The sequence below is a fragment of the Vipera ursinii genome (assembly GCF_947247035.1).
Source record: "Vipera ursinii genome assembly, chromosome: 1".
In the NCBI taxonomy this organism is placed as follows: Eukaryota; Metazoa; Chordata; class Lepidosauria; order Squamata; family Viperidae; genus Vipera; species Vipera ursinii.
The window spans coordinates 317,766,970-317,791,327 of NC_139512.1; the positions used below are offsets into that span (position 1 = coordinate 317,766,970).

At 38.0% G+C, this 24,358-nt stretch overlaps 1 protein-coding gene across 5 annotated transcripts in view; it reads right to left on the reverse strand.

Annotated features, from left to right (window-relative positions):
- The window catches only part of PTK7 (protein tyrosine kinase 7 (inactive)), a 110,538-nt gene extending 90,329 nt beyond the window's left edge, over positions 1–20,209 (reverse strand). The window contains exons 1-5 of one of the 5 annotated variants that reach the window (XM_083373526.1): positions 20,188–20,209; positions 13,064–13,224; positions 4,624–4,709; positions 3,321–3,462; positions 3,003–3,186 (exon numbers count right to left, since the gene is read on the reverse strand). In XM_083373526.1, the coding sequence (XP_083229652.1) occupies positions 3,003–3,186; positions 3,321–3,462; positions 4,624–4,709; positions 13,064–13,208 (557 nt within the window). In that variant the 5' untranslated portion in view covers positions 13,209–13,224; positions 20,188–20,209. Of the gene's footprint in view, positions 1–3,002; positions 3,187–3,320; positions 3,463–4,623; positions 4,710–10,088; positions 12,625–13,063; positions 13,225–19,612; positions 20,098–20,187 lie in introns of those variants that run through there. The other 4 variants (XM_083373530.1, XM_083373529.1, XM_083373527.1 and 1 more) reach the window with 4 other exon arrangements.
- Positions 20,210–24,358: the final 4,149 nt, after the last annotated feature.

The window sequence follows — 24,358 nt, forward strand, 5'->3', positions numbered from 1 at the left end:
AAAAATGGCATGAAAATGGGGCATGCTTTCAAGAACAGTTGTTGTTGGGTGTTGGTGAATGCTGGTATATAACCCAAAATGTGGCATTTGACACACGTCATAGGTTCGCCATCACTGGTTTAGTGTATCATATACACCAAAATAATTCGTCCATTAACATCTATCTAAAACCATAGACCTAAAAATCTTGAAGTAATCCATATAGTTTACTCACCAAAAACAGATAATTCTCAGATTATTTCATTGTTTCTGCTAAGTATCTTTACTATTTGCTAATGTAGCAAAAGAATTTCTTTTCTGCATTCTGTATACATTGTTGCTTTCAGTATAATCCCAATGTATCTTGCTATTCCCTTCTGTATTTGCAAAATGCATGTTTTTACTGTCTCCTTTTCTGCTCCTGTTAGATCTTTGATTATTCATCATTTAAACAAATGCATTTTCTCTGAAGTGCCTGATCAGTCTCTGAAAGGCCCCTGAGAATTTAGTACCTCTGCAGCATTTTTCAATACTGCATTTCTAAAAAAAAATTAAACTTTATTTTAAAAATAAAACTTTGCTGTTTTGCTATAAATAGCAAAATGATCAAAGGGTTTATTAAATCCATATTATACCATAGCCAGATAAAAGCACATGATACTTTATCACTGAAGAATTTTAGATATTGCTGAATTATAGCTGCACAGTGCTAGATCTAATTGAATGAAAGTGATAGAATATGTACTAATTTCTGCAACTGTGAAAACCAGTTATAGTTTCTAAAAATATAAAACATGATCATTTACCATCGACTGAAGTACAAAAAATTGAATTTGAGGGTTTATGGAGTGGGAAGTTACACAGTTCAGTGGCTACTGTATACTGATTCTGCTGGTAGATGAATAGAACATACAGCACATTTTATCACCCTTGATGACAGAAAGAGTTCCACTATATCTAGTTAGATCTCATTTCATTTCCACTGGAGATATGTAAGAAGTCAAGAGATATTCTAGGTGATTTAGAAATTTTCAGAAATATAGCCATTTAAGAAGAGAAGATAGTCACAGTGTAAAATCAGTGTTCCGATTTCAAACAAACATGCTTCATTTGTTCTTTATATAACAACTATTTCTGGACTTTCAAAAAATAATGTTAAGCCATCATCAAAATTAGAGCCAGTTTGGTGTAGTAGTTAAGGCCTAGCCCTGCCTTAGGCATGAAAACTGATTCGGTGATTTTGAGCCAGTCACGCTCTCTTAGACCAACCCACCTCATAGGGTTGTTGTAATGGGAGAAAGAGGAGGAAGAAGGTGTATTATGTATGTTCACTGTCTTGAGTTACTTATAAAGGTGAAATAAAAATCTAATAAGTAAAATCAGATGCCATGTAACTCAATAAGAAGCATCAGAGAGGTTTGAGCTAGATTTTATTTCACAATTGCTCTGTGCTATTATCCTCCTTCAGAGAAGACAGCAACTTTCTCGGCCATGAAATCAACCAATGTAGCATGATGTAGTGCAATGCAACAATGCAGACAACTTAAACATATGGTTCACTCAATAAATACCTTGCTATAGGGCCTGCAAAACGATGGGCTGCTTTTAGATATGGCCTTCATTTTATAGTTACCTTGTTCATTAAGAAAATAAAAAGGAGTTCAGGGTCCCTATAATCAAATTTTTCATTGATAAGTGTCCTATATTTTTCCGCTGTAGCTTCCATTTACTTTTATTAATAGAAAAAAAGTCTATAAAGGAGGGAAAAATGAAAGCGGTAATCAGCAACCTGGAAGCATCTATGGATACAACTCCAGTTGGTGGATAAGTCACAGAACAGGTGTTATACCACTCTTAAGAAAACAGAAGAGGATTTCTCTGATCTCCAATTCTCAGATCTTCCCTTTAGGGGACATTGTTCCTGGGAAGGGCTTTCTAGGATATATTCAAATCAACCCACTTCGGAAAGTCTGAAATTATTCCATGTCAAGCTGGAACAAAGGTGATTAGAAGTATCTTATACATGGCTAAAAGAGATAGCCTCTTGCCCAGAAATTAAATTCTCTAAGTAAGTACTGTACGTAAAACTATGACCTATGCCCCATCCAGCTACAGACTGCCACTCCAAATTCATTTCTAGATGAATTCGGAACATTTGAAATACCAGATGGGACTGCTGAACAGTTGCAATTTCTTATGGATTTTAACTCAACTGTGCATGGACAAATTTCAAAGTCAATGAAGCAGATATCCATAGATTCTTCCACTGCCAGTTCCCTCCAGGAACATTAGAAAACCATACTACTTTTCCATGTTCTTGTTTTTCCCTATTTCCCTAAGGAGGGAACGCAACTTCTTAATGCCCTCAGGGAAAAGAAATGGGTCATCAGGTCAGTTCTAGAGTAAATTGGGAAGTGCATTCATCTCCTTCAGGCTTAGAACTGCCATCTAAATTGGATTCACTGGATTACAAATCTTGTCAGAAATCCATGCTGCTTTCAATCTGTTCTCCGGATAAACCATATCTCATTGCGACGATTGGGTATACTAGGGTTCTGATATGCAGCCACCAAGTATGTTTCACGGAGCACATTATCTGTTGAGCCCAATAACTCCCAAAGAAAGTGAATCTCTCGCAGGATTGTCTCCGCAGTAGCTGGCCCATAAAACTCCCTTTATAGAAAGTTAACAACAAAATAATTACATAAATATATTGTTTTTATCATCTGGTTTTCTTCCCATCTATCCACCATTCACCTACCCATCTACCTATCCATCAGTCGATGCAAGGTTCCTAATCTTTTTTAAAATATGAGAAAAACTGGCCTAACAAAGAGTCAATTTCGCCACCAGATCCTTTCCTTTTTCCATTACATAACCAAAGGCATATTTTCCTTTACTTAGAAACTATTTTCCCAGGCATGCATACTCTTTTCCCTACTTAGAATGAAAAGGAAGTCGATTCCTACTCTACTTAAAAGGCTGTTTGCATCTAAAGCATAGCCAAGTCCACCAGGACTCACCTGGTGATAACCTGAAGTGGTGATCTTTCTAGGATTTGGATTTCTGGATCCATGGGGAGAGGAGGATTAACCTGAAATTCCTGAGGAAGATAATAAGCAGTGATAACTTCTTGGACCAAATCAGTACCCTCCTTATTCAGATGGATCTCATTAATCACAGGTACTGTCATCCCCAGGTGCTGGCCTGGATAAAGATATAGGTAAAAATACCAGTTATGAAAGGTAAACCTAAGGAAATCCATTCCTTGTTTTTCCAAACCCCATTAATCCTGGTCATGTAAACTTCTACATCTCCCCATGACATTTGTCTGTACATACCTAGGGAATTCTCTTTGCAGATGTATCTTATAAGTTTCATGAAACTCAATGAGATGCTCTGCTCATACTTGAGTTCTCCTTTGGTGATGCATGCCCATTTCCCAGCAGGGTATAGACGTTCCTCATATGCTGTTTCTTCACACTGAACCAAGAAGGAAAGAACTGATTTTACTGCCAGGGGAAGAAATAGCAACAGTGTAACAAAGTTTATGAGTTTTTAAATCTAGATAATTACATTAATTGAGTCAAATTTGACATCTTTACAAATTATATAATTTTTTTTGAAATGTTGGTATGTGAATAAAAGCTACTTTTTCACATTTTTAAAAAAATAAATACAAATTTGGGGAAATATTTAACTATATGTAATGTTAATATTCCAATGCACACCGGTATTACTGATGTAAATGTTTTAAGTAAAATCTTCTTGTGCATGTTTGTGTGCACGTGTTTGTATATATGTGTTTATCCATTTTATTGTGCATATTAAATGTAAAATATACCTGTCAAGTTTCTGACGTATGGGCTTTTCCTAATAATTCATTTTAATTTTTATCACTTTAAGCTGAAATTGCAAAGCATCTAAAAGTAGAAATAGCTTATCTTTTGTTTTTCAATAGTCCCTTTTAAAAAGACGTACCGGTATGTTTCTGAGGAAGACATGGTTAGTAACAATCTATACTACTCATTTGGTCCAGAGGAATCCCAAAAGGCACCATGTGTTCTTAATATAAGCAAACTGAAGCAAAGTTAACACAAGCTACAGGTATAACTGTTTTAAGAACATTGCCATCATTAAAACTGAAATAGTAAACAGTAAAAAAAGCAGATTCATGGGAAAGAGTATAATGCAACTCCTACCCATCATCCTTTGGGCTACGACCCTAATATAGTAAATCTTTCCAAATGGTCAAGCAGCCTGACAGGATTTGAATTCTGAAAATTATTAGGCTGTCTTACTCTGGAATAATTTGCATGGCAGACTATTTACAGTAGACTGTAGTTCTCTACTGTTTTACTGCAGATGGCGAAATTTAGTTTTGAGTAGAAATATAATAGGCTGTATCCTCAATATCACATCCAAAAGATAAATTTGGTAGAAACTTAATGATGACTAGAAGTATAGTTTGGGTGAAATCATGGACACTTAAGGAAACCAGTAACATTTTATGATTTTATGCTACAATTCTTCCTCAATCTATCAAAAAATATGACAATCAGATATATTCATATATTACGTTATTCAGAAACAGTAGTCTACGCCTGTTAGGCAATAAATATTTACATTAATATGATTGCTTACCTTCTCATGCTGTGATAAAACAGTGTAGGGCACAGGTTCTCGCACATGGTTATGGTGGGTCATCTGTGCTATTGGACCTGCCATGTCTATTGGAACAGAGTTAATTGGGAAAAATTAACTTTAAGGACAAAAACATTTGTACACAACTGCATTTCTAAATAACCTTCTACTTAAAATGCTTTTCATTAATTCATATTTGTGTGTTCCAGCCTCCAACCATGCATAATAAAGTGGTTGAGACTTTGAGTCTGTGGGAATTGGGGTGGGTGGGGGTTAATGCTAGGTTCTAGAGAGAGAGAAATTGCTAAAACTGTCTGGCAGAGTAGAAATAAGCAAGCTGGACTTTGTCTATCTCATATTGTAAATTCTTCTTTACCTGAGTACTGGAGTGACAACACAAAAGTCAAGACAAAGAAACACTGGAGTTCCTTTATTCCATTGTAGAGTTCACAGCACTATTTCTCTTGGTCTTTGGTCTGCAGCAACAAAAATCCATCTTTCCTTCTTCAAAGTAGTTAAAGAATACTAATAGTAAAGTAGTAGTAGTAATTTTTAGTGTATACGGTGTTTAGTGCTTGTAAAATACTGTACAGGTAAATAAGAATACTGTATAAGACATTTAGTACCAATGATGTTTTCTGATGATGACTCCACTGCTGTGCTGCTACAATTACCATTTCAAAGTAGCCGACTTAGTCATAATGGTGTTGCAAACCAGCCTGCATTTGTCTTTTGAATTGATGTGCTCTGCAGGGAATGAAGTTCAAGCACTCTGCCACCAAGACATGCCCCAGTTGCAAAATGTCAGACAGCAACTTGCTTTGAAGGAAAAGATCTCTTCCAATTCTTCCTATATCAGCTGCTCCTAGTAGAATTGAGGGAATTCCTCCACATTTTGTGATTTGAAGTCTTCCAATCCTCTCCACCAACAATGCATGCAAGGTTAGGGATCCATTGCAATTTATCAGTTATTCAGGAAACAATTACAGTAGATGAATAGATGACTACCTACAATGCAGTTGCAAAGTAGAGTTCCTCCAGCATTTGCTGATGAATAGAAATTGATTTAATTATTTCATAGACTATAGTGAGATTAAGAAACAAAAATTTGTGGTAATATAATTAAAAATATGTATTGTTATTGTTGTTAGTTGCGAAGTCGTGTCCGACCCATCGCGACCCTATGGACAACGTTCCTCCAGGCCTTCCTGTCCTCTACCATCTTCTAGAGTCCATTTAAGCTCACGCCTACTACTTCAGTGGCTCCATCCAGCCATTCATTCTCTGTCGTCCCCTTCTTCTATTGCCCTCAATCTTTCCCAGCATTAGGCTCTTCTCCAGTGAGTCCTCATTTGGTGGCCAAAGTATTTGAGTTTTAGCTTCAGGATCTGGCCTTCTAAAGAGCAGTCAGGGTTAATCTCCTCTAGGACTGACCGGTTTGATCGCCTTGCAGTCCAAGGGACTCGCAGGAGTCTTCTCCAGCACCAGAGTTCAAAGGCCTCAATTCTTTGGCGCTCAGCCTTTTTTATGGTCCAACTTTCACTGCCATACATTGCAACTGGGAAGACCATAGCCTTGACTATACACACTTTTGTTGACAGGAAAAATATGTATAATTAACATGAAAGAGGAAAAAATAAAGACAATATTGTATTAATATATAATTAAGTCAACAAAAAAATGAAGTACTGAGTTCTTCTAATTTTTACAATATACTTTAAAATCGACAGAGAACACATTTTTTTAATCTTCAAACTTGAAACCAGAAGATAGTCATAACAAAACAGGATCATATAGTCAGTCCTCAAATTCTTAAGCACTAAGACAAAAAAGATCTGTCATTCATCCTTTTTAAACATTTAGGGGAAGGGGTCCAATAGTCATGGAACATTGGTGAACTGTATATATTTAACATTTCTTAAAGCTTCGACTCACTTCCATAAGTTCCTGCATCATCTTGAAGGTGTTGCTATCAGACCTTGGTCCATAAGTTAAGAAGGTGGTGCTGGATGGCAAAAGAGTGATTTTAAGATATGGGTGTATCAATTACATTGTCTCAGAATGACCAGCAGTGTAGCTGAACAACATCAGGACGCTGAAGACCAGATTCTGAGAGGCAAAATATCACACAATGTAGAATGCAACATAACGAGTTAGAGAAAAGCAGAGGATCGGTTCTCCAGAAATGGGGAACTGGTTCTTCTTTTTCACAGCATGAGAGTTCTAAGAAGCATGGCTTTGATAACATGATAGTTCCCTGCAGCATTGCCACATCTCAGGAGAAAAGTGACACTTGACTGTCTTGAAGCCCAGAATATTCCTGATTCCTTCCATCCATTTCCAGAATGGTCAGTCTCATCAATTTCGTATCGGCTTATGTCTTTACCCTTCATACTTTGTTAGAACTCTGCTGGATATTTCTCTGCTATTTTGTGATTCACCAATGCTACTTCTCCTATTAGTTTGATATTGCAGAAGACATAGTGCTGCCTAAGTCTTTGAAATCAGGCCTTGCTGGGCACTGACCACATTCAGCATCTCCTGCTGCAAACTGCCTATAAAGCTGTAGCATTTTCTTCCAGATTACTGATCTACTCAATAGAATCTTCTTCTGGGCTTGGTTCTGTACCAACACTTTAAGGATCTTTTCCATATTTAGGGATCCCATACAATGACACCTTGAGATGTCCTCAATACAACACTTGCACGGATGTTGGCTTTTCTTTATGCAGTTGACAATAAACTCATTGATACTGTAATGGTGCTCAATGGATGTCTCTACAAGCAACATGACTAGCAGCTTTACTTTTTCATTCAAGCCCAGCAGATTGTGAGAACTTTTGCCACTTTCTTCAGCAGTCTGTTCATCAGCCCTTCAAGGGAGGCCAGATCAGGAAACAAAGCAAGGATTTCAGGAATGCTACTGTACTTCACTCTTATAGATTATAATAAAAGCCTGCCAGAATATCCCTCTTTATTTCCTTATACCAGGGATAGGCAACCTTGGCTCTTTTATGACTAGTGGACTTCAACTCCCAGAATTCATGAGCCAGCATGGCTGGCTCAAGAATTCTGGGAGTTGAAGTGCACGAGTCATAAAAAAGCCAAGGTTGCCTACCCCTGCCTTATACCAAACAGAATTAACATAATTTCCAAATCAAAAATATTGTTTTTCCTCAAGTTATTTTGAATATCCTTTTCCTTTCCCAGGATTGAATAGCTGTTTACTTTCCCTTAACTGTTGTTCCATTCCTTCATCGAGATTATCCCTGTAGTCCACTTTAGTACTATCCACTTGCTCATTTTGATATAAACATTTCCAAAAACATATGCAAGAAGAGGACACCCATATAATGGTTACTTAGGTGAGATGGGCAGCATAGGAACTTAATAACTGGAAGACAATATGAAGATTGGAGGATGTGTGGCAAGATTAGGGCTGATGGGTTCTGGAAAGATAGGTGGCAGATATCTGGGAAAGTTATGTGGATGGAAGTTCAATGCATCCTTTACGTATATGCATAATGGCATTCTCTCTGGAACTCCAGAGCAAAAAAATGCAGATATACAAAACTCATTACTGCAGATATTGAGGTGTGGTATTTTAACCACAAATATGCAGAAATGCAGATAATACAACTGCCAGTCACAAAGACTACCTGTGTCTATTAAAGTCTTCATTACACTTCTACCAACTGCCTTCATTGGGAAAACTGACATATTCTTTTTTATTATCTAACAAATTTTATTAATTTTCCAATTTAATATCCAAGTATTTAGAAAGCAACGTGGTGACTGGGTAATCAATAGTTCAGTAACAGCTTTTTAGTATATATCTCATGTTACATTGTTCAAAAATTCCTTCTCTATTTCCCATTAACATGCTTATATATACCCATATCCGGTTTTTAAAGTTTTACCTAATTCTTAATTTCTAATTACAGTAATCCAATTTTAACTTTTAACATCCATAATATTTAAATTTCTGGTAACCCAAGTTTCCTTTAATTCACTAGACTAGACAAAAGTTATGATATCTAAAATACACATATTACTTACTTAAATATATTCTTATTTTATTTCATAAACATTTTCTATTTCTCATCCTAGTACCTCACAGCTTACTAATAGAGTAACCTTTATTGTCTCAAATCCATCATCTATAATAAGCCAGTTAGTCCATTATTACACACACACACACGCACACACACACACACGCACACACACACACATATTTCCCTTCATCTCCAGGTCTCCCTTTAGCCCATTAGTTGAGATTTTAGGATCTCTCTTAGTGAGTCAGAAGGCCCTATTTTTTTAAACCTAACTCTAGCTTTCTTTTTTCTGCCAACCAGGTTTCCATACCAATGTTTTTAAGTTATCAAGTAGGTCTCCTTTCATTCTGGCACATGTTATTTGAATCAAAGGAGACCGTCTAGTCATCAATTTTTCGAAAGAACTGGTCCATTTGTAATCATTAGGTTGTTGCCCTGGTAGTTCAGGTCTCGGTGTTTGTTCCAATGTTTTTATCTTCAATTTGGTCTGGTCTTCTTCTTCCTCAAGTTTCTTCTGGTTTAGGTAAAAGGTCATGTCCAATTTTATAATCATTGATTGGTTATCTAGGTTTTCAATGTGCCGTCCTTATTGATCTTTAGCGTCCTCTGTTTTGATATTACTTTGTTCCACTTCTGCTACTTTTTGGGGTGTAGGTTCTTTGGTTACAATCAGGATTTGGTTGTCAAAATTTTCAATATATTGTTGTTGTTCCTTAAAGTCCTCTGTCTTGGTATTGATTTATTCAGCTTCTGTTGTTTCCTGGGTTGTAAATTCTTTAGTTGGAGTCTGGATTTCAGTTTGTAGATTCAAGCTGGTGCCTTTATCTTTCAGTCTGGGATTTTTTCAAGTATAAGTTTATAGTCAAGCAAAGTTTGTTGCTGGTGCCCCTCCATTTCTGAAATAGTGGAGGCTAATTTTTTAGACAAGAGTCAGTGAATGTTCACCTCCACAGTTCTTAAGAGTCAGTTTCAGCTGCCAGCTGCAGTTTTTTATCTTTAGATAATACCAAGGACAAATCCAAGTTGTAAATAGGTCTCTTTACCAGGGATATTCACTTGCTATACTAGGCTTCACCACAAGATGTCCCCGGTGGCATTTTAAATCCTTTTCAGAAAGGCTGGAGTTTTATCCAGTTTAGGTTCTTTTCGTTTTCGTTTTTGTTTTCAAATAGTTAAAATAACCAGTTCCCATGAAAGTAAGAACCTTTTGGGTTGCCAGATCTAAGAAACATATAAGTCCAATTACTTAATTATATTTTTTCAGGACTTTATCTCCCCAATGTAGGCAGCCGCTGCCATCTTAGAGGGTGGGAAAAGAATGTTCCCTTCCCTCTCTCCGCACAAGGGGAAGCAATTTCAAAGAGCTTTTGCAGGAAAAAATACTTGGGGTAAAAAGAAGGTGGATCTCACCCAGTTTCTCCGCGGTGCTTTCAAGTGCTTAGTTGTAAGTTTGGCCTCAGCTGGAAATGGCATTAATGATGGGCCATGTAAATGGCCGATCTTTTCTCTGTCAGTCCGAAGAGCTGCTCCGGATCAAATGGAAGGGCTTCTGCCCTTCCGCAATCAATTGGAAGGTCCTCTTCCCCGCTTGTCACCCCTGCAAGACGACTTTCAACCCCTTCCAGGGGTCCCCCGGCAAGAGAAAACCAGACAGCGGGAGGAGCGATCGCCCTGCATGTCTGCCATTGCCGCAATCTGGAACCAGAAGCCCTGGAAAACTGACATATTTTTAATAGGTAACACAACAATAAATAATGGTTCACCTGAAAGATGGAGGGAACACTACGGGATTTCTGGGATAAAGACAGTGAACTGAAGCACCTCCACTAAAAGCGAAGATGATGAATGCAGTGGAATAAAGAGCTGGTGAGCAGACCGGCTCTTCATAATTCCTCTCCAGACAAGGAGAGGACTTAAGATCACCCACAAGTGCTCCATACGTCTGCTCCTTGCAAGGAGACTGCAATACAATAGTCTGTAGCAGGTTTAAAAGTCTGGGAGACAAGGGAATAGCTACTTTTTTTGCTCAAACTGTGGTTGGTGCCTTTATGGGTCAGTAGATTCATTACAGTATTCCTTTTTGTCATCACTTTCAGAAATTGTTAATGTTTTTCCACTATTAGGAATTTTTGGATTAACAAGTTTTACGGCACTGAATTTCCTTCAATCCTTACAAAACAAGTTTTAAATATAAATGTTAAGTACTTCAAAAATATTTTGAAATAAATAGCAAAAGGTTGATTAAAACTTTGATTCTAGTAAGTTATAAATGGACCAAGGATCCAGATGAATTTGAAATAAGATTTTGCAATTATTTAATTAATCCCATGGGAAATATTTTGTTTTAAATTTTCTAAAAAAAAATAGATTGAAACTGCAGACTAGGCATTAGAGGAAACCAGAAGGAACTAAAGATTAGAATGAAAGGATAAGAACATTTAAATTTGACTAATACAAAATGGAGAAAAATATTTTAACATATCTAACTGGACATACTGAAGGATATTTTGAACAACAGTTAAGTTAATTTTAAGTGTCTGCCTCTATAGATATACCTTGTTTAAAAGATGGAAGATGTTTAAGACTAATGTGGATTTAAAAATGGCAGGCTACAAGAATGTCAAGAAAAATAATGCTGCACTAGATATACAAAAGAAACTAGCTGATAATAATTAAAATGTATACAAAAAACAAACCAAAAGAATGATCTGAATAATTTTCCTATATTGGATTTACAAAAAATTGTAAAGCTTTGTTAGGGTTAGGATTGTTTTTAAGGTTTGGAAGAATTTTATGAGAAGAGGTAAAGAAAAAAAATAAAGTTCTAGATATTCTTAGAAGGGACTAAAGATCAACATAGTTAAAAGAAAGAATATAAAGTTGATTGATTTGATCAAGGTTAAAATAGATATGTTGTTATTTTTGTTTACCCTTAATGGACTTTTGGTGACCAGAACCAAATGATGAGACTTTAAGGATTTAATTATTGATATATTTATGGTAAGAAGAGATCATTTGTTGTATAAGAGGTGGTAAGTTACTAAAATTGTTTAATACTTATTGTAATGAAGGGGAATTAATTTCTTTATATATTTCTTCTCTTTATTATATTTATATTATTTCTTTTCTATTTTTCTATTTTTTCTACACTTTCTATTTCCTCACTTCCTCAGTATTAACAAGGAAGTGGGACTTTACATGGGTTATTCCTATTTTGTGGATTTCCTTAACACCCAATGTTTGTCTTTTCAAGTTTAATGTCATTACTTGGTTTTTCCCCAGTCTATTTTTGTAATTGATTCTCAAAGTTTTCTATTATTGCTTTAAATCAGTGGTTCTCAACTTGTGGTCTGTAGGTGGGGGAAGTGCTTAGTCATCACAGGGATCCGCAAAGGCTTGAAGAAATGTTATAATTTAAATCTTAGGTTTTAGTGGTCTCTGGCCATGGTCTGCGGTCACAAAAGGCATTTTAAGGGGGTCCATGGTGAAGAAAAGGTTGAGAACCACTGTCTTAAATTATACATTATTGATCATGAGTTTAAATCAGTGTTTCTCACCTTAGCAACTTTAAGATGTGTGAACTTCAAATCCAAGAACTTCCCAGCCATCATTTTAAAGTCCATGCTTCTTAAAGTTATCAAGGGTGAGAAATACTCCTTTAAATGAATAGATTTTAATTGTGTTATTTACTATTTTTATTAATTCTGGGTATCTTTTAGTAGAAACTTGTTCTGTACCAGCCTACTACCGGCCCTGCAGAAAAAGCAGGGACAACCCCTTTACAAGAAGGCAAGAGGCTGGAACTAAGCCTGCCAAATTTATGGACACAAAAGTAAACAGAGCAAAACAAAACACGAACCATGAAACAGGAGCTATTCAAACGGTTGCCTTCAGCAAACCAGCCCTCCCACACATTCCCCTTTTAAACAGTTCAGGGCGTGGCTTCTCTCTGCCTCCTTCCGAGGTGCCCCATTGCCTTCCTCTGTTTACTCCTGCTTGACTGCCTCCTGCCTCGGGCGTCCTTGAACAGGGCCAGCTGTGGGTCATCTTCATCCACGCTGTCAGGCTCACACAGCTGGGTCTGCGTCGTAACCAGATGAGAGGGACCTGGCTGAGGGCTCTGCGGAGCCTCAATACTATCCTCAGCAAGTTCTCCAACACCCCCCTCCTCCTCCTCTGAATCATCCGACCCAACTGCCGAACCCACAGGCTGACCCTGAATCACAACAAAACTGAGATTAAAACACTGCAAATAAATAAATTTAAATCAATATCAATTCTTTTATACAAATTGACTTTGCCCTGTAGGTGAAAATTTTCTACCGTCTCTCCACTTTGCAAGTGCAGTATATCAATATGCAGCAAATAAAGATTCAATTTTTTGCCTTGAGGAAGTACCACTTGATGAGTGTTGGCTACTGTTTCCCACAGAGAAAACTGCCTATTTTGTGCTGTTTCATCTTGTTCTTGTTCTTCATCCTGGATCTCATCATCCATTTCATTTAGTTCTTCAAGGGTAATACGAGCCATATTAACACCTCAGCTTCTGCAAAAAAAATTACAAATTATATTCTCTGGATTGCTCATGATAGCAAAACAATGGTTTCATATCATTTATAGACAAAACACAGTTTGGAGGGCAACCTCGTCCTTGCTTGTGAGATTTGTGCTATAAAGGTATTGGAACATGGAGATCAATACAGAAACACTTTTAAAAAAATAAAAGAGTAACTAGTACAAATGTCAAATAGTAGGAAAGCTAAGGTGCATAGGCTAAATGAATGCTTTCAAATCTTAGGAAACCAAGAAAGCTTTCTACTCAATCATTTGGTTAAATCTAAACCCAAAATAAACAAAAGATAATGTGTGCCGCCTCCTTTTTCTAGGTCCCATGTTGTACAATATATTTATAAATGATTTGAGACAAAAATATATTATCTAATTTGCATAGACCTTTGATGATAATTTCAAAATTCTGAAGGTTCATGTATCAATATATCATCATATTTCTGTGGGCCCTGTTTTATTAATGTTTTTTTATAAGACTGTCTTAGGCTGGACTGTTTATTGTTTTATATGTTTTTACGGATTTTCCAGTTTTGTATGAACTCAGAATCATTTAGAATTGGACAGCTAATAAAGATAGATAGATAGATAGATAGATAGATAGATAGTTAGATAGATAGATAGATAGCCGATCAATCACTGATATGAAATGGTTGGGGCACTGGGCAAATTGCTCAAGTTGTTGAATTAGTTGGTTCAGAAGCCAGAACAAGAAACAGTGACTTAAAGTTTGGTTGGATATAGGAAAAAATTATAACAGTAAGCCCTGTTCAACTGAAGTTGTATAAACAAACAGAGGATGGACAGCCACTGTTGGAGATGACATAGTCAGCAGATTTAGCCTGCAATACTGCATTCTAACCACTGGGCCACCATGGCCAATTGTAGATGGCATTATATATTTGAATATTTCTCTCTAAAGAGATTTTCTTTTTGTGAAATATATTAAGAAGGACATCTATTCTTTGAAATAACTCAGGGCTCTACTAATACATTAACTCTCTGGAATGCATTTAAGATAACCATTATGAATTCTATAATTGCTTTTGCTTCAGCAAAAGAGAAACTCAAAGAGTGTAATTTCATACAGTTACAGAAGACGGTTAAAGATCCACTTTTATTAACACCACTAATGAATCACATCAAGCATTTATAGCAGCAAAGCCTAAATTGGAGCTTCAACACTCAGAATAATTTGAATACTTCGAAAAATGTTAATCAGAAAATATTGGAAATCAGTAATGAAAGCTAAAAAGTAATTGGGTTATCATCTGAAACACACACAGAATTCAGGCCAATGATGGACAGTTATTTACTAAGATAGAATCTGTTAATCTCATTTTTATGATTTTTATACTCAGCTAACCAAGCACTCCTATAACCAAATTATCAATCTTCTGATATCACATTAAAAAATCACTGACATGACAGAGACATTGCAGTCTATGAAACTAGTTGAATGGCACAGTCAGGCCCAACGAACCAAGAACAATACAAGGAGTTACTTCCAAGAAGTTTCTTTATTGTTGCTCATCTATAGACAGAAATCTTGCCAGACTAAGCAGGCATTTATCTGCATAACTACCACATACACACTGTGAGCAGCTAGCTAGAGGGAGTCTTGCCTTGCTCATTCTGCATACCAAAGATTCCAACTTCTTTGTGCTTTCTGGGAAAGAGCCCCTCCCTTTTGTGATTCTGGCTTATATTCCACCATAGTCATAGAACTTTTACTGATTTATTGGCACCCATATTGTTAGAAATGTATAATTATTTAATCTTTCCATTTCCATTTATTATTTAATGAGGCTTTATATTACAGTAATATTAAAGCCTCAGAAAAATCTCACAAGATGCACAAGCTGGAGACTTTGTACTTTCTTCTGTTACTGTGGGTGCAAAAGTATTAACTGCAATAATAGCCAGGAAACTACAGTACAGAAAATAATTCCATCTATAATTCAGTCTCTCAATCTGCATTTCTTAAACAGACAAACATTTGACAGTATCTACCTGGTGAGTAATGTTATGGCTATTACATATGAATATCACATCTAATTAATGTATCTTCTAAAAGGGATTGCAATGTAATTCCTATTATATATTTTAAATTGATAACTAAAACAAAAAAATAAAAATATCTGAAAATAGTTTATTTCCCACATTTATTTTGAAGCAATATTGTTTGACCTTTTACTTGTACTGCATGTATGGACATTTATATAGAAATAAGTGAAGATGAATGTGCAAATACAGGCTGCCTGCAAAAGGGTCAGCATCCTGGGCTGCTGGTGCCCTGTCCCTTTAAGACCTCTGTCTATCCACCCCAACAACTGGTGAATATAAAAGCTGAGCAGAGAGGGAACTAGGGATGGTGGTTTATGTTCCTGTGGGAAACCAAAACAGCCTGAAACAGTCTAAGGCAAACAGAAGAGTGAGTGTTCTCCAGAAGTAGGACTCACAAAGAGTAGTACAGGTAATTCTTGACTTATGACCACAACTAGTCCAAAATTTCCATTGCAAAGCTAGACAGTTAAGTGAATTTTTCCCCATTTCACAACCTTTCTTGCAACAGTTGTTAAGTGAATCACTGCAGTTGTTAAGTTAGTAACACGGTGATTAAGTGAATCTTTTGTTAGGTCACAAAAGATGATAAATTAACCCTGGGACATTGAAACCATTATAAATAGTTCTAGTTGCCAAGCATCTGAATTTTCATCATGTAACCGTGAGGATGCTGCAAGGGTCATAAGTTTGCAAAACGGTCCTAAGTCACTTTTTTCAGTGCTGGTGTAATTTTTAAATGAATGGTTATAAGTTGAGGGCTACCTGTAGTAGAGGAACAGGAACTATAGTAGAATTAGGAAAGAGTGGTATATAAACAGTGAGTACTAGCCTTTGAGTACTTGTGGGTATGTTGCCTCAAGGCCAAATGTGCTTGTGTTGGCCCTCTGGGGTTTTAGAGACCACTAACCTGGGTGTACATAAAAGAACCAGTAACATTTGTTTTTATTTTTCATTTCATAAGAGGGAAACACACAAATATATAATAACCAAGAGCCTTGGTGGAGCAGTGGGCTAATTTAAGCTTGTAAGCCGCCCTGAGTCTTTGGAGAAGGGTGGGATATAAATGGAATTAAAATAAAAAATAAAAAATAAATATGAACAAATAACTTATTTACTGATACATCTATACTCTTTCTAGTAATGTTGAAACACCTACAATATACTGTATACTGAATACTGAACACACTAATCTTAAGCATGTTTCTGAATTTCAGTTCCTCAACTTCCTATCTAAGCATGCCCTGAATTACAGTCTTAACTGTTTTAGAATATTTTACATGTGTACATAATGAGAAAATAAATATCTACCTTAAATATTCAATATATACAATAACTTCATATAGCACTTGCAAATTCTGTAATGGTTTTTAATCTAAAACCAAAACTTCTATATAGCTGAATGCATGCATGTATGTATCTGTGTATGTATCTGTATAGTATATGTTTTATAAATAAGTGCATAAAATGCATACAGATTGGAAATATAATCTGTCAATACATAAACCAGCAGTATACATGAATTGGTTAGGAATAAAACTTTTAGTTGGATCTAGTCCAACTAACTCTTGCCACACAAATGTCAGTAGATTTGTCTGGCAAATTGAGCAAAACATGAAAGCAATACCTATGATAAACTGTTGTGCCATATAAATAATTATTAGAGCAAAGTTGTTTGATTCTGAAGTTGTATTTACTCATCCTGAGTACTAAATATTGTACATTATTTTAAACTCAGAATTATTAAAGCACATGTATAATTGCTACTATCCTGCTATTCACTTCCTTTGGGAAACAATTTATTGCTAATTCATGTCAAATAAATGTTTATAGGTTTAACTTCAGCAAAGATGTATGAAGAACCTTCTTCTAAAATTTCCTATTTAATGTTACTTTACTTCCTATCCTAAAGAATGGATAAACATTTTGTGATTAAGATAATTTCCAAATGAATTGTTTCAAAATATTTTCCATAAACAAAATATTTTGGAAAATTGGGAAGACCTTCAAAAATTCTAACGGTGAAATAGATTTCATTGTTATATATGGTTATTCTCCTTTATAATAAAATATTTATAATTATAATTAAAAATTCATCCATGAATTTTTAATTATAATTACTACCAACTATCAATTTGCCTTTTACAGTTCTTTTTTATGTGCCCCTTAGAATATTGCAGTGGGCGTGTTTTATTCAATTGGTAGCATTTGAGTGGCTGTGCATACCGGAATCTCCGATGAACCAGTTTTGTCCATCTTTAATTATGGGGGATGAGGTGTTACCCCCCGTTGATAGGGCTCGCAACTTGGGCTTCCTCCTGGATTCATGGCTCACTTTGGAAGATCATATAGGAGCCGTGACCAGGGGGGCTTTTGCCCAGGTTTGCCTGGTGCGCCAGTTGCGGCCCTATCTGGACCGAGATGCCCTACGCACAGTCACTCATGCGCTCGTGACCTCCCGGATAGACTACTGCAATGCTCTCTACATGGGGCTGCCCTTGAGGACCATGTTCTGTACCAGCCTGCTACCGGCCCTGCAGAAAAGGCAACCCCTTTATAAATGGCAAGAGGCTGGAATGACGTCTGCCAAATTATTTCCTACAAAAACAAACAAGACACGAACCAAGATAAAGGAGCTTTGAAACACTATCTGAGCGGTTGCTTTCAGCAAACCAGCCCTCCCCACACATTCCCTTTATAAAGAGTTCAGGGCGTGGCTTCTGTGCCTCCTTCCGAGGAGCCCCATTGACTTCCTCTGTCTACTCCTAATTGACTGCCTCCTGCCTCGGGTGTCCTTGAACAGGGCCAGCTGTGGGTCATCTTCATCCACGCTGTTAGGCTCACACAGCTGCGTCTCCACCAGGTGGGAGGGGCCTGGCTGGGGGCTCTGCGGAGCCTCAAAGCCATCATCAGCAAGTTCTTCAACACCCCCCTCCTCCCCCTCGTCTGAGTCATCCGACCCAACTGCCGAACCCACAGGCTGACCCTGAATCACAACAGACCACTTGGAGGCTTCAGCTGGTGCAGAATGCGGCTGCGCGAGTTGTGATGGGAGTTTCCCGACACTCCCATGTAACACCTCTCCTCCGCGAGCTGCATTGGCTTCTGGTTGCCTCCGGGTGAGATTCAAGGTGCTGGTGATGACCTATAAAGCCCTAAATGGCATGGGTCCAGGTTATCTTAGGGAGCACCTGCTGCCAGCATCAATCTCCCATCGTCCTGTGCGCTCCCACAGGGAGGGCCTCCTTAGGGTGCCGCCGGTCAGTATCTGTGGGCACGCCTGCCCTGTGGAACGACCTGCCTGTGGAACTCTGGACTGCCCCTGACCTTCGTTCGTTTTGCCGGAACCTAAAAACCTGGTTGTTTGATTTAGCTGGCCTGGACTGAGGGGTTTTAAATTTTTAAATTTTAAATTAAATTTTAAATTTGGGCTAACGTTATTTAATTCTATTTTAATTTTAACTGTATTCTAACTTTTGTACTGTTTTAACTGTTTTTAACTTTGCCCTGTAAACTGCCCTGAGTCCTTCGGGTATAGGGCGGTATAGAAATCACCTGCTGCCGGCGTCAACTTCCCTCCGCCCTGTGCGTTCCCACAGAGAGGGCCTCCTCAGGGTGCCTCCGGTCAGAGAATGCAGGCTGGTGGCCCCCAGGGGGAGGGCCTTCTCTGTGGGCGCTCCGGCTTTATGGAATCAGCTGCCGGTCGAGCTCCGGATGGCACCTGACCTTCGCTCCTTCCGACGCGGTCTGAAGACCCATCTATTTGAACAAGCCGGCCTGGCCTGATGGGGATATGTTGGGGTTTTAATGGGGATTTCTTATATTGTTATCGATTGTTTTAGCTGGGCTATTATTTAATTCTTTTTAATTTTTGTATTCTGTATTTTTTATATGTGCCCTGTTCACCGCCCTGAGTCCTTCGGGAGAAGGGCGGTATACAAATATAATAAAACTAAACTAAACTAAACTAAATAATAATAATAATAATAATAATAATAATAATAATAATAATAATAATAATAATAATAATAATTTCCTCCTGCTATTTATACATTTTAGATCGGAGGGGTCAGACATAGCTAAATGCTATAACTAAGCTGCAAACTTTCTGGTATACTGTTCATTTAAAAAAAACAAAAAAACCACATTTTTAATGTTCCCTGAAACCTAGATTTCTATTTCAAGTAAGAGGGTGGGTGAAATCTTAAATTGTAGGAACCTAGACTCCCTTTATTGAATAATGAATCTATCTCATTGACATTTGGGAATACTACGGCGACATCGTGCAAGATTAAAAAAATTACCTTTTTCCTTCTAATTAGCTATCTCCTGCGTAACAGGCAGTTTCAACAGGGTAAGGGGGGCTAGCAGACTGAGTAACGGGGAAGCTGCGCCTGGTGAATTTGCTCCTGTCGGCTTGCGCAGAAAAGGGAGGTTTTCGGTAAAGCTCTCCTTTTAAGCCTTGTCGACCAAGGTGACAAGACGGAGTCTACTCTGACAAGCGGGGCTGGAAGGGCAGAGGCACAAGCAACTTTAATCACGGGGCAAAGGAGGGGGAAAACTTGGCGAAACACCGGTCGGCCCAAAGAGGACAGAGCCAGGCGCGGGCACGGCGAGATACCCAGGCAGACCCGAGGAAAAGCCGAGTTCCCTAAAAAGGCGCCTCGGGCGACCTGTAAGTCGGGCGCTCTGGGAATCCTACCCAGGACGAGGGTTACGACCGACCAGGGAGGGGAAACCTGACATCAGGCCCCGCCCCGGCTCCGCCCAGAGAGGGAGCGCGCCCAGCGCCAAAGGGGAGAGGGGACGGGGTCCGCACTCTGCTATTGGGGGTAGACTAGAGAGAGGAGGAGGAGGAGGAGGAGGAAGAGAGGGTTACCTGGCACTTCCGGTACCTTTTCCGACCCGGAATGGATTCCGCCTGCTCAGGCGGGTGGGGGAGAGGGGGGGGGGAAAGGGGCGGAAGACCAAAGAGAAGAGGCTCGAAAGGGATGACGTCACCCCCGGGTAGATTGAAGTTCGGGCCTTCCGCCGGTTCTTCTAGTTTCGGCAGGTGGGGCTAGCTCAGGGGTCGGCAACCTCGGCTCTTTTATGACTCGTGGACTTCAACTCCCAGAATTCCTGAGCCAGCTATGCTGGCTCAGGAATTCTGGGAGTTGAAGTCCACGAGTCATAAAAGAGCCGAGGTTGCCGACCCCTGGGCTGGCTAGTCGTGGTTCTGACCGCAGCTTCCCATTGCAGCGGCGAGCTGGAGCAATAGGCAGAGTCGACCAGAAGGGCAGCCGTTTTAGTTTCTTGAATCCAAACCGACGAAGAATTTAAGGAATTGCTGGAACGCGAAATGTTCTAGATTTCTTTGGGATTACAATACAGTGTTTTCAAGTAAGCATACAATCTAAACTGGAAAGTTCAGGGGAAACGAAGACTAATGTGTTGTTGTTTTTTAATGGATAATCTCATATAATTACCAGAGGGTGCTTTTCGATACAACAACAACAACAATAATAATTAATTAATAAATAATAATAATAATAATAATAATAATAATAATAATAATAATAATAATAATAATAATAATTTGGAAGGGACCTTGGAGGTCATCTAGTCCAACCCCCTGCTCAGGCAGGAAACCCTATACCATTTCAGACAAATGGCTGGCCAGTCTCTTCTTAAAAACTTCCAGTGTTGGAGCATTCACAGCTTCTGGAGGCAGGTTGTTCCACTGATTAATTGTTCTAACTGTCAGGAAGTTTCTCCTTAGTTCTAGGTTGCTTCTCTCCTTGACTAGTTTCCATCCATTGCTTCTTGTCCTGCTTTCAGGTGCTTTGGAGAATAGCTTGGCTCCCTCTTCTTTGTGGCAGCCCCTGAGATATTGGAACACTGCTATCATGTCCCCCTCGTCCTTCTCTTCATTAGACTAGACATACCCAATTCCAGCAACCGTTCCCTATATGTTTTAGCCTCCAGTTCCCCAATCATCTTTGTTGCTCTTCTCTGTACTCTTTCTAGTTAAATCAAATGGATCTGTTGTCCATAAAAGGACACTGGCTGCCAAAACTTTACCCATATCGTACAAAAATGTTAATTGCTTAGATAGCGGTGCTTTCCATGTTTTCTATTGTATTGTAACTAGATTAAAAAAAATCAGTTGATAACACCTGATCAGCATCTAATTGTTAAAACAGTAATGCCTAACCTCACTTTTGGTTGTAGGGACTTTTCTTACCACAACTCAGCAAAATACTGCAAAGCAAGACCTGTCTCAATACTGTAACTGCACACAGTAGTATTGTTTGGCAGTAAGCAAGACCCAAAGTTCTGGCCCAAACCATTACTGTAATTTGCATTAGTCTCCTTATAAAACTAACAATGAATCATGACAACATTTTAAAATTGGTTAACGAATTTAACCTATGCCTGGATTGCAAAAATTCAGTTAACTGCCAGATGGCACAAAGTGATAGAGAAAACCCTAACTCATTGCTGCCACTTACTAATCATTTACATTTTTATGATTTATATAAGCTAGGGTGAGCATTATTATTTTTATATATACAACAGTGTGAAATCACAGCTGCAAGTTCTTTAACTAGTGTTAGCCTTCATAGCATTAAGTTCTTCCCAAGAACCTAGGATGTTGTAATATATCAACATAGTATATGTGTGGATCCAAGGAGCATGTCCTTTTGTAACTGACAGATGAAAAATTTGTCAGCACAGATTTTCTAAGTGCTGTCCAAGTTCTTCTGATATGGCACCCAGTGAGCCAATAACTATTAAGATCGCTACAGCTGGTTTATGTCATTGACTTTCAGCTATGATTTTCAGATGCTTGATACTTTGTGATCTTGTCCAATTCTTTGTCTTCTATCTATTCTATTATCCCTTGGTATTGCCACATCAATTATACACACTTTCTTCTTTTCAACCACAGTTAAATCTGGTGTGTTATGTGCCATGACTTAATCAGTTTGTATTTGGAAATTCCACAGTATTTTAATCTGCTAATTTTGGACCACTTTTTCAACTCTGTCTTCCTAATTGTTCATTACTGGCAGGTAATTTTTATAAATGTATTGGTGAATCATTTCAGCAATAGTGATGTCATTGTTCATAATCAGTTTGTGCAATCTTTTTGCACTAGCTGAGTATGTGACTACTGTTTCTTCTTTTTTTATAACCATATTTTATTTTTTTATAATCACAAATTCTTAATATTTTATCAGCAATGTGTTGTCTGATTTAGCTTACAAATACATGTTAAACTCCTTTCTCTCTACTTTGTTTTTCTAGCCATTGATAAAATGTATCCCATGTTCTAAAGCAGACATGTCAAACTCGCGACGTCTCATGACACTGCACAACATATTGGGACAGTTTTGCCATTGCCGGCAATGGGGTGGGTACGGCTTCCAATTGACACCTCTGACCTGCAGGCCAGCAGTTTGACACCCCTGTTCTAAAGTATTCTGAATCTTCTCTCTCCTTCATTTTCAATGTACGTCTGTCCATTTCTGCACTGTCCAAAATTTTCCTAATTATCTCTTCCTCCGCTGGTACCTTCTTAATCTTTCCAATGTTGAACAAATACAATTGTCGCTGCCGTTAATACATGTAACATTAAATATGCACATTCTTTCTCATAATTTCCTGAAATTATAGCTAACAGAAATAATTCTGGCTTAAAATCTACATGCATTTGGGTCAATCTTGAATGCATTTGGGTCAATATAAAAGGGGAAAAAATGACATTGCCATAGGAAGCACATCATAATAGTAATGGGGGACTTTAATTACCCTGACATCAACTAGGAGACAAACCCTGCACCAAGTGGAAGATCAAACAGATTCCTGACAAACCTAGTAGACAACTTTGTCTCCTAAAAAGTAGAGAAGGGAACTAGGAGATTAGCCATATTGGACCTAATTCTCACTAACAGGGATGAAATGATAGAAGGTGTTGAAGCCACAGGAACCTTGGGGGGGAAGTGACCATGTAATATTGGAATTCAACATTATGCAAGCACAAGCAATAGAACACAGTCAAACTAGAGCCTTAGACTTCAAGAGAGCTAATTTCAATAAACTTAGAGCTTGGGAAGGATTCCATGGATGAGAATCCTCAAGGGGAAAACAACTCAAGAAGCTTGGGAAATTTTGAAAGTGAGATAATAAAAGCTCAGTCTAGCACAATACCAACAAAGAAGAAAAATAACAGCTCTCAAAAGAAACCATCATGGCTGCATAAAGAACTCTGATAAATTGAAAGACAAAAAGGACAAGTATAACAAGTGGAAAGAGGGGCACATAACTAAGGCAGAATATCAGCAAATAGCCTGAGCCTGCAAAGATGAAGTGAGGAAAGCTAAGGCTCAAAATTAACTTAAGGCTTGCGACAAAAGTCAAAAATAACAACAAGCTTCTTTCAACATGTAAAAAACAAGAAGAAAGTCAAGGAAATGATTGGTCCATTAGTGGGAAAAAGTGGCAAGAAGGTGACAAGCAACAGGGAGAAAGCAGAACTATTTAACTCTTGCATCCGTCTTTACACAAAGGGAAGAAACAGCCCAACCTATTAAAAACAGTACCGTAAAGAGATTAGAAACACAAGTTAAGATAGACAAGAAAATCATAAGTGAGCACCTGAACACCTTAGACAACTTCAAATCACCAGGATCAGATGTATTACACCCCAAGGTTCTCAAGGAACTGGCAGATGTGATCTCAGAACAACTGAATATATCTTTCAAAGATCCTGGAGCACTGGGGAACACAGGAGGACTGGAAAAGAGCTGATGTGGTTCCCATCTTCAAAAAAGGGGGAAAAATGGATCCAGGAAATTACAGACCTATCAGCCTGACCTCAATACCTGGGAAGATTGTGGAAAAGATAATCAAACAATAAATCAGCGAACACCTAGAGGCAAACAAAGTCATTACTAAAAGCCAACATGGGTTTGTCAAAAACAGATCATGTCAGACAAGTCTTACTGCATTAATAGAGGGATAGAATCAAGATCACGTGAAGTGTTAATACCACTTTACAATTA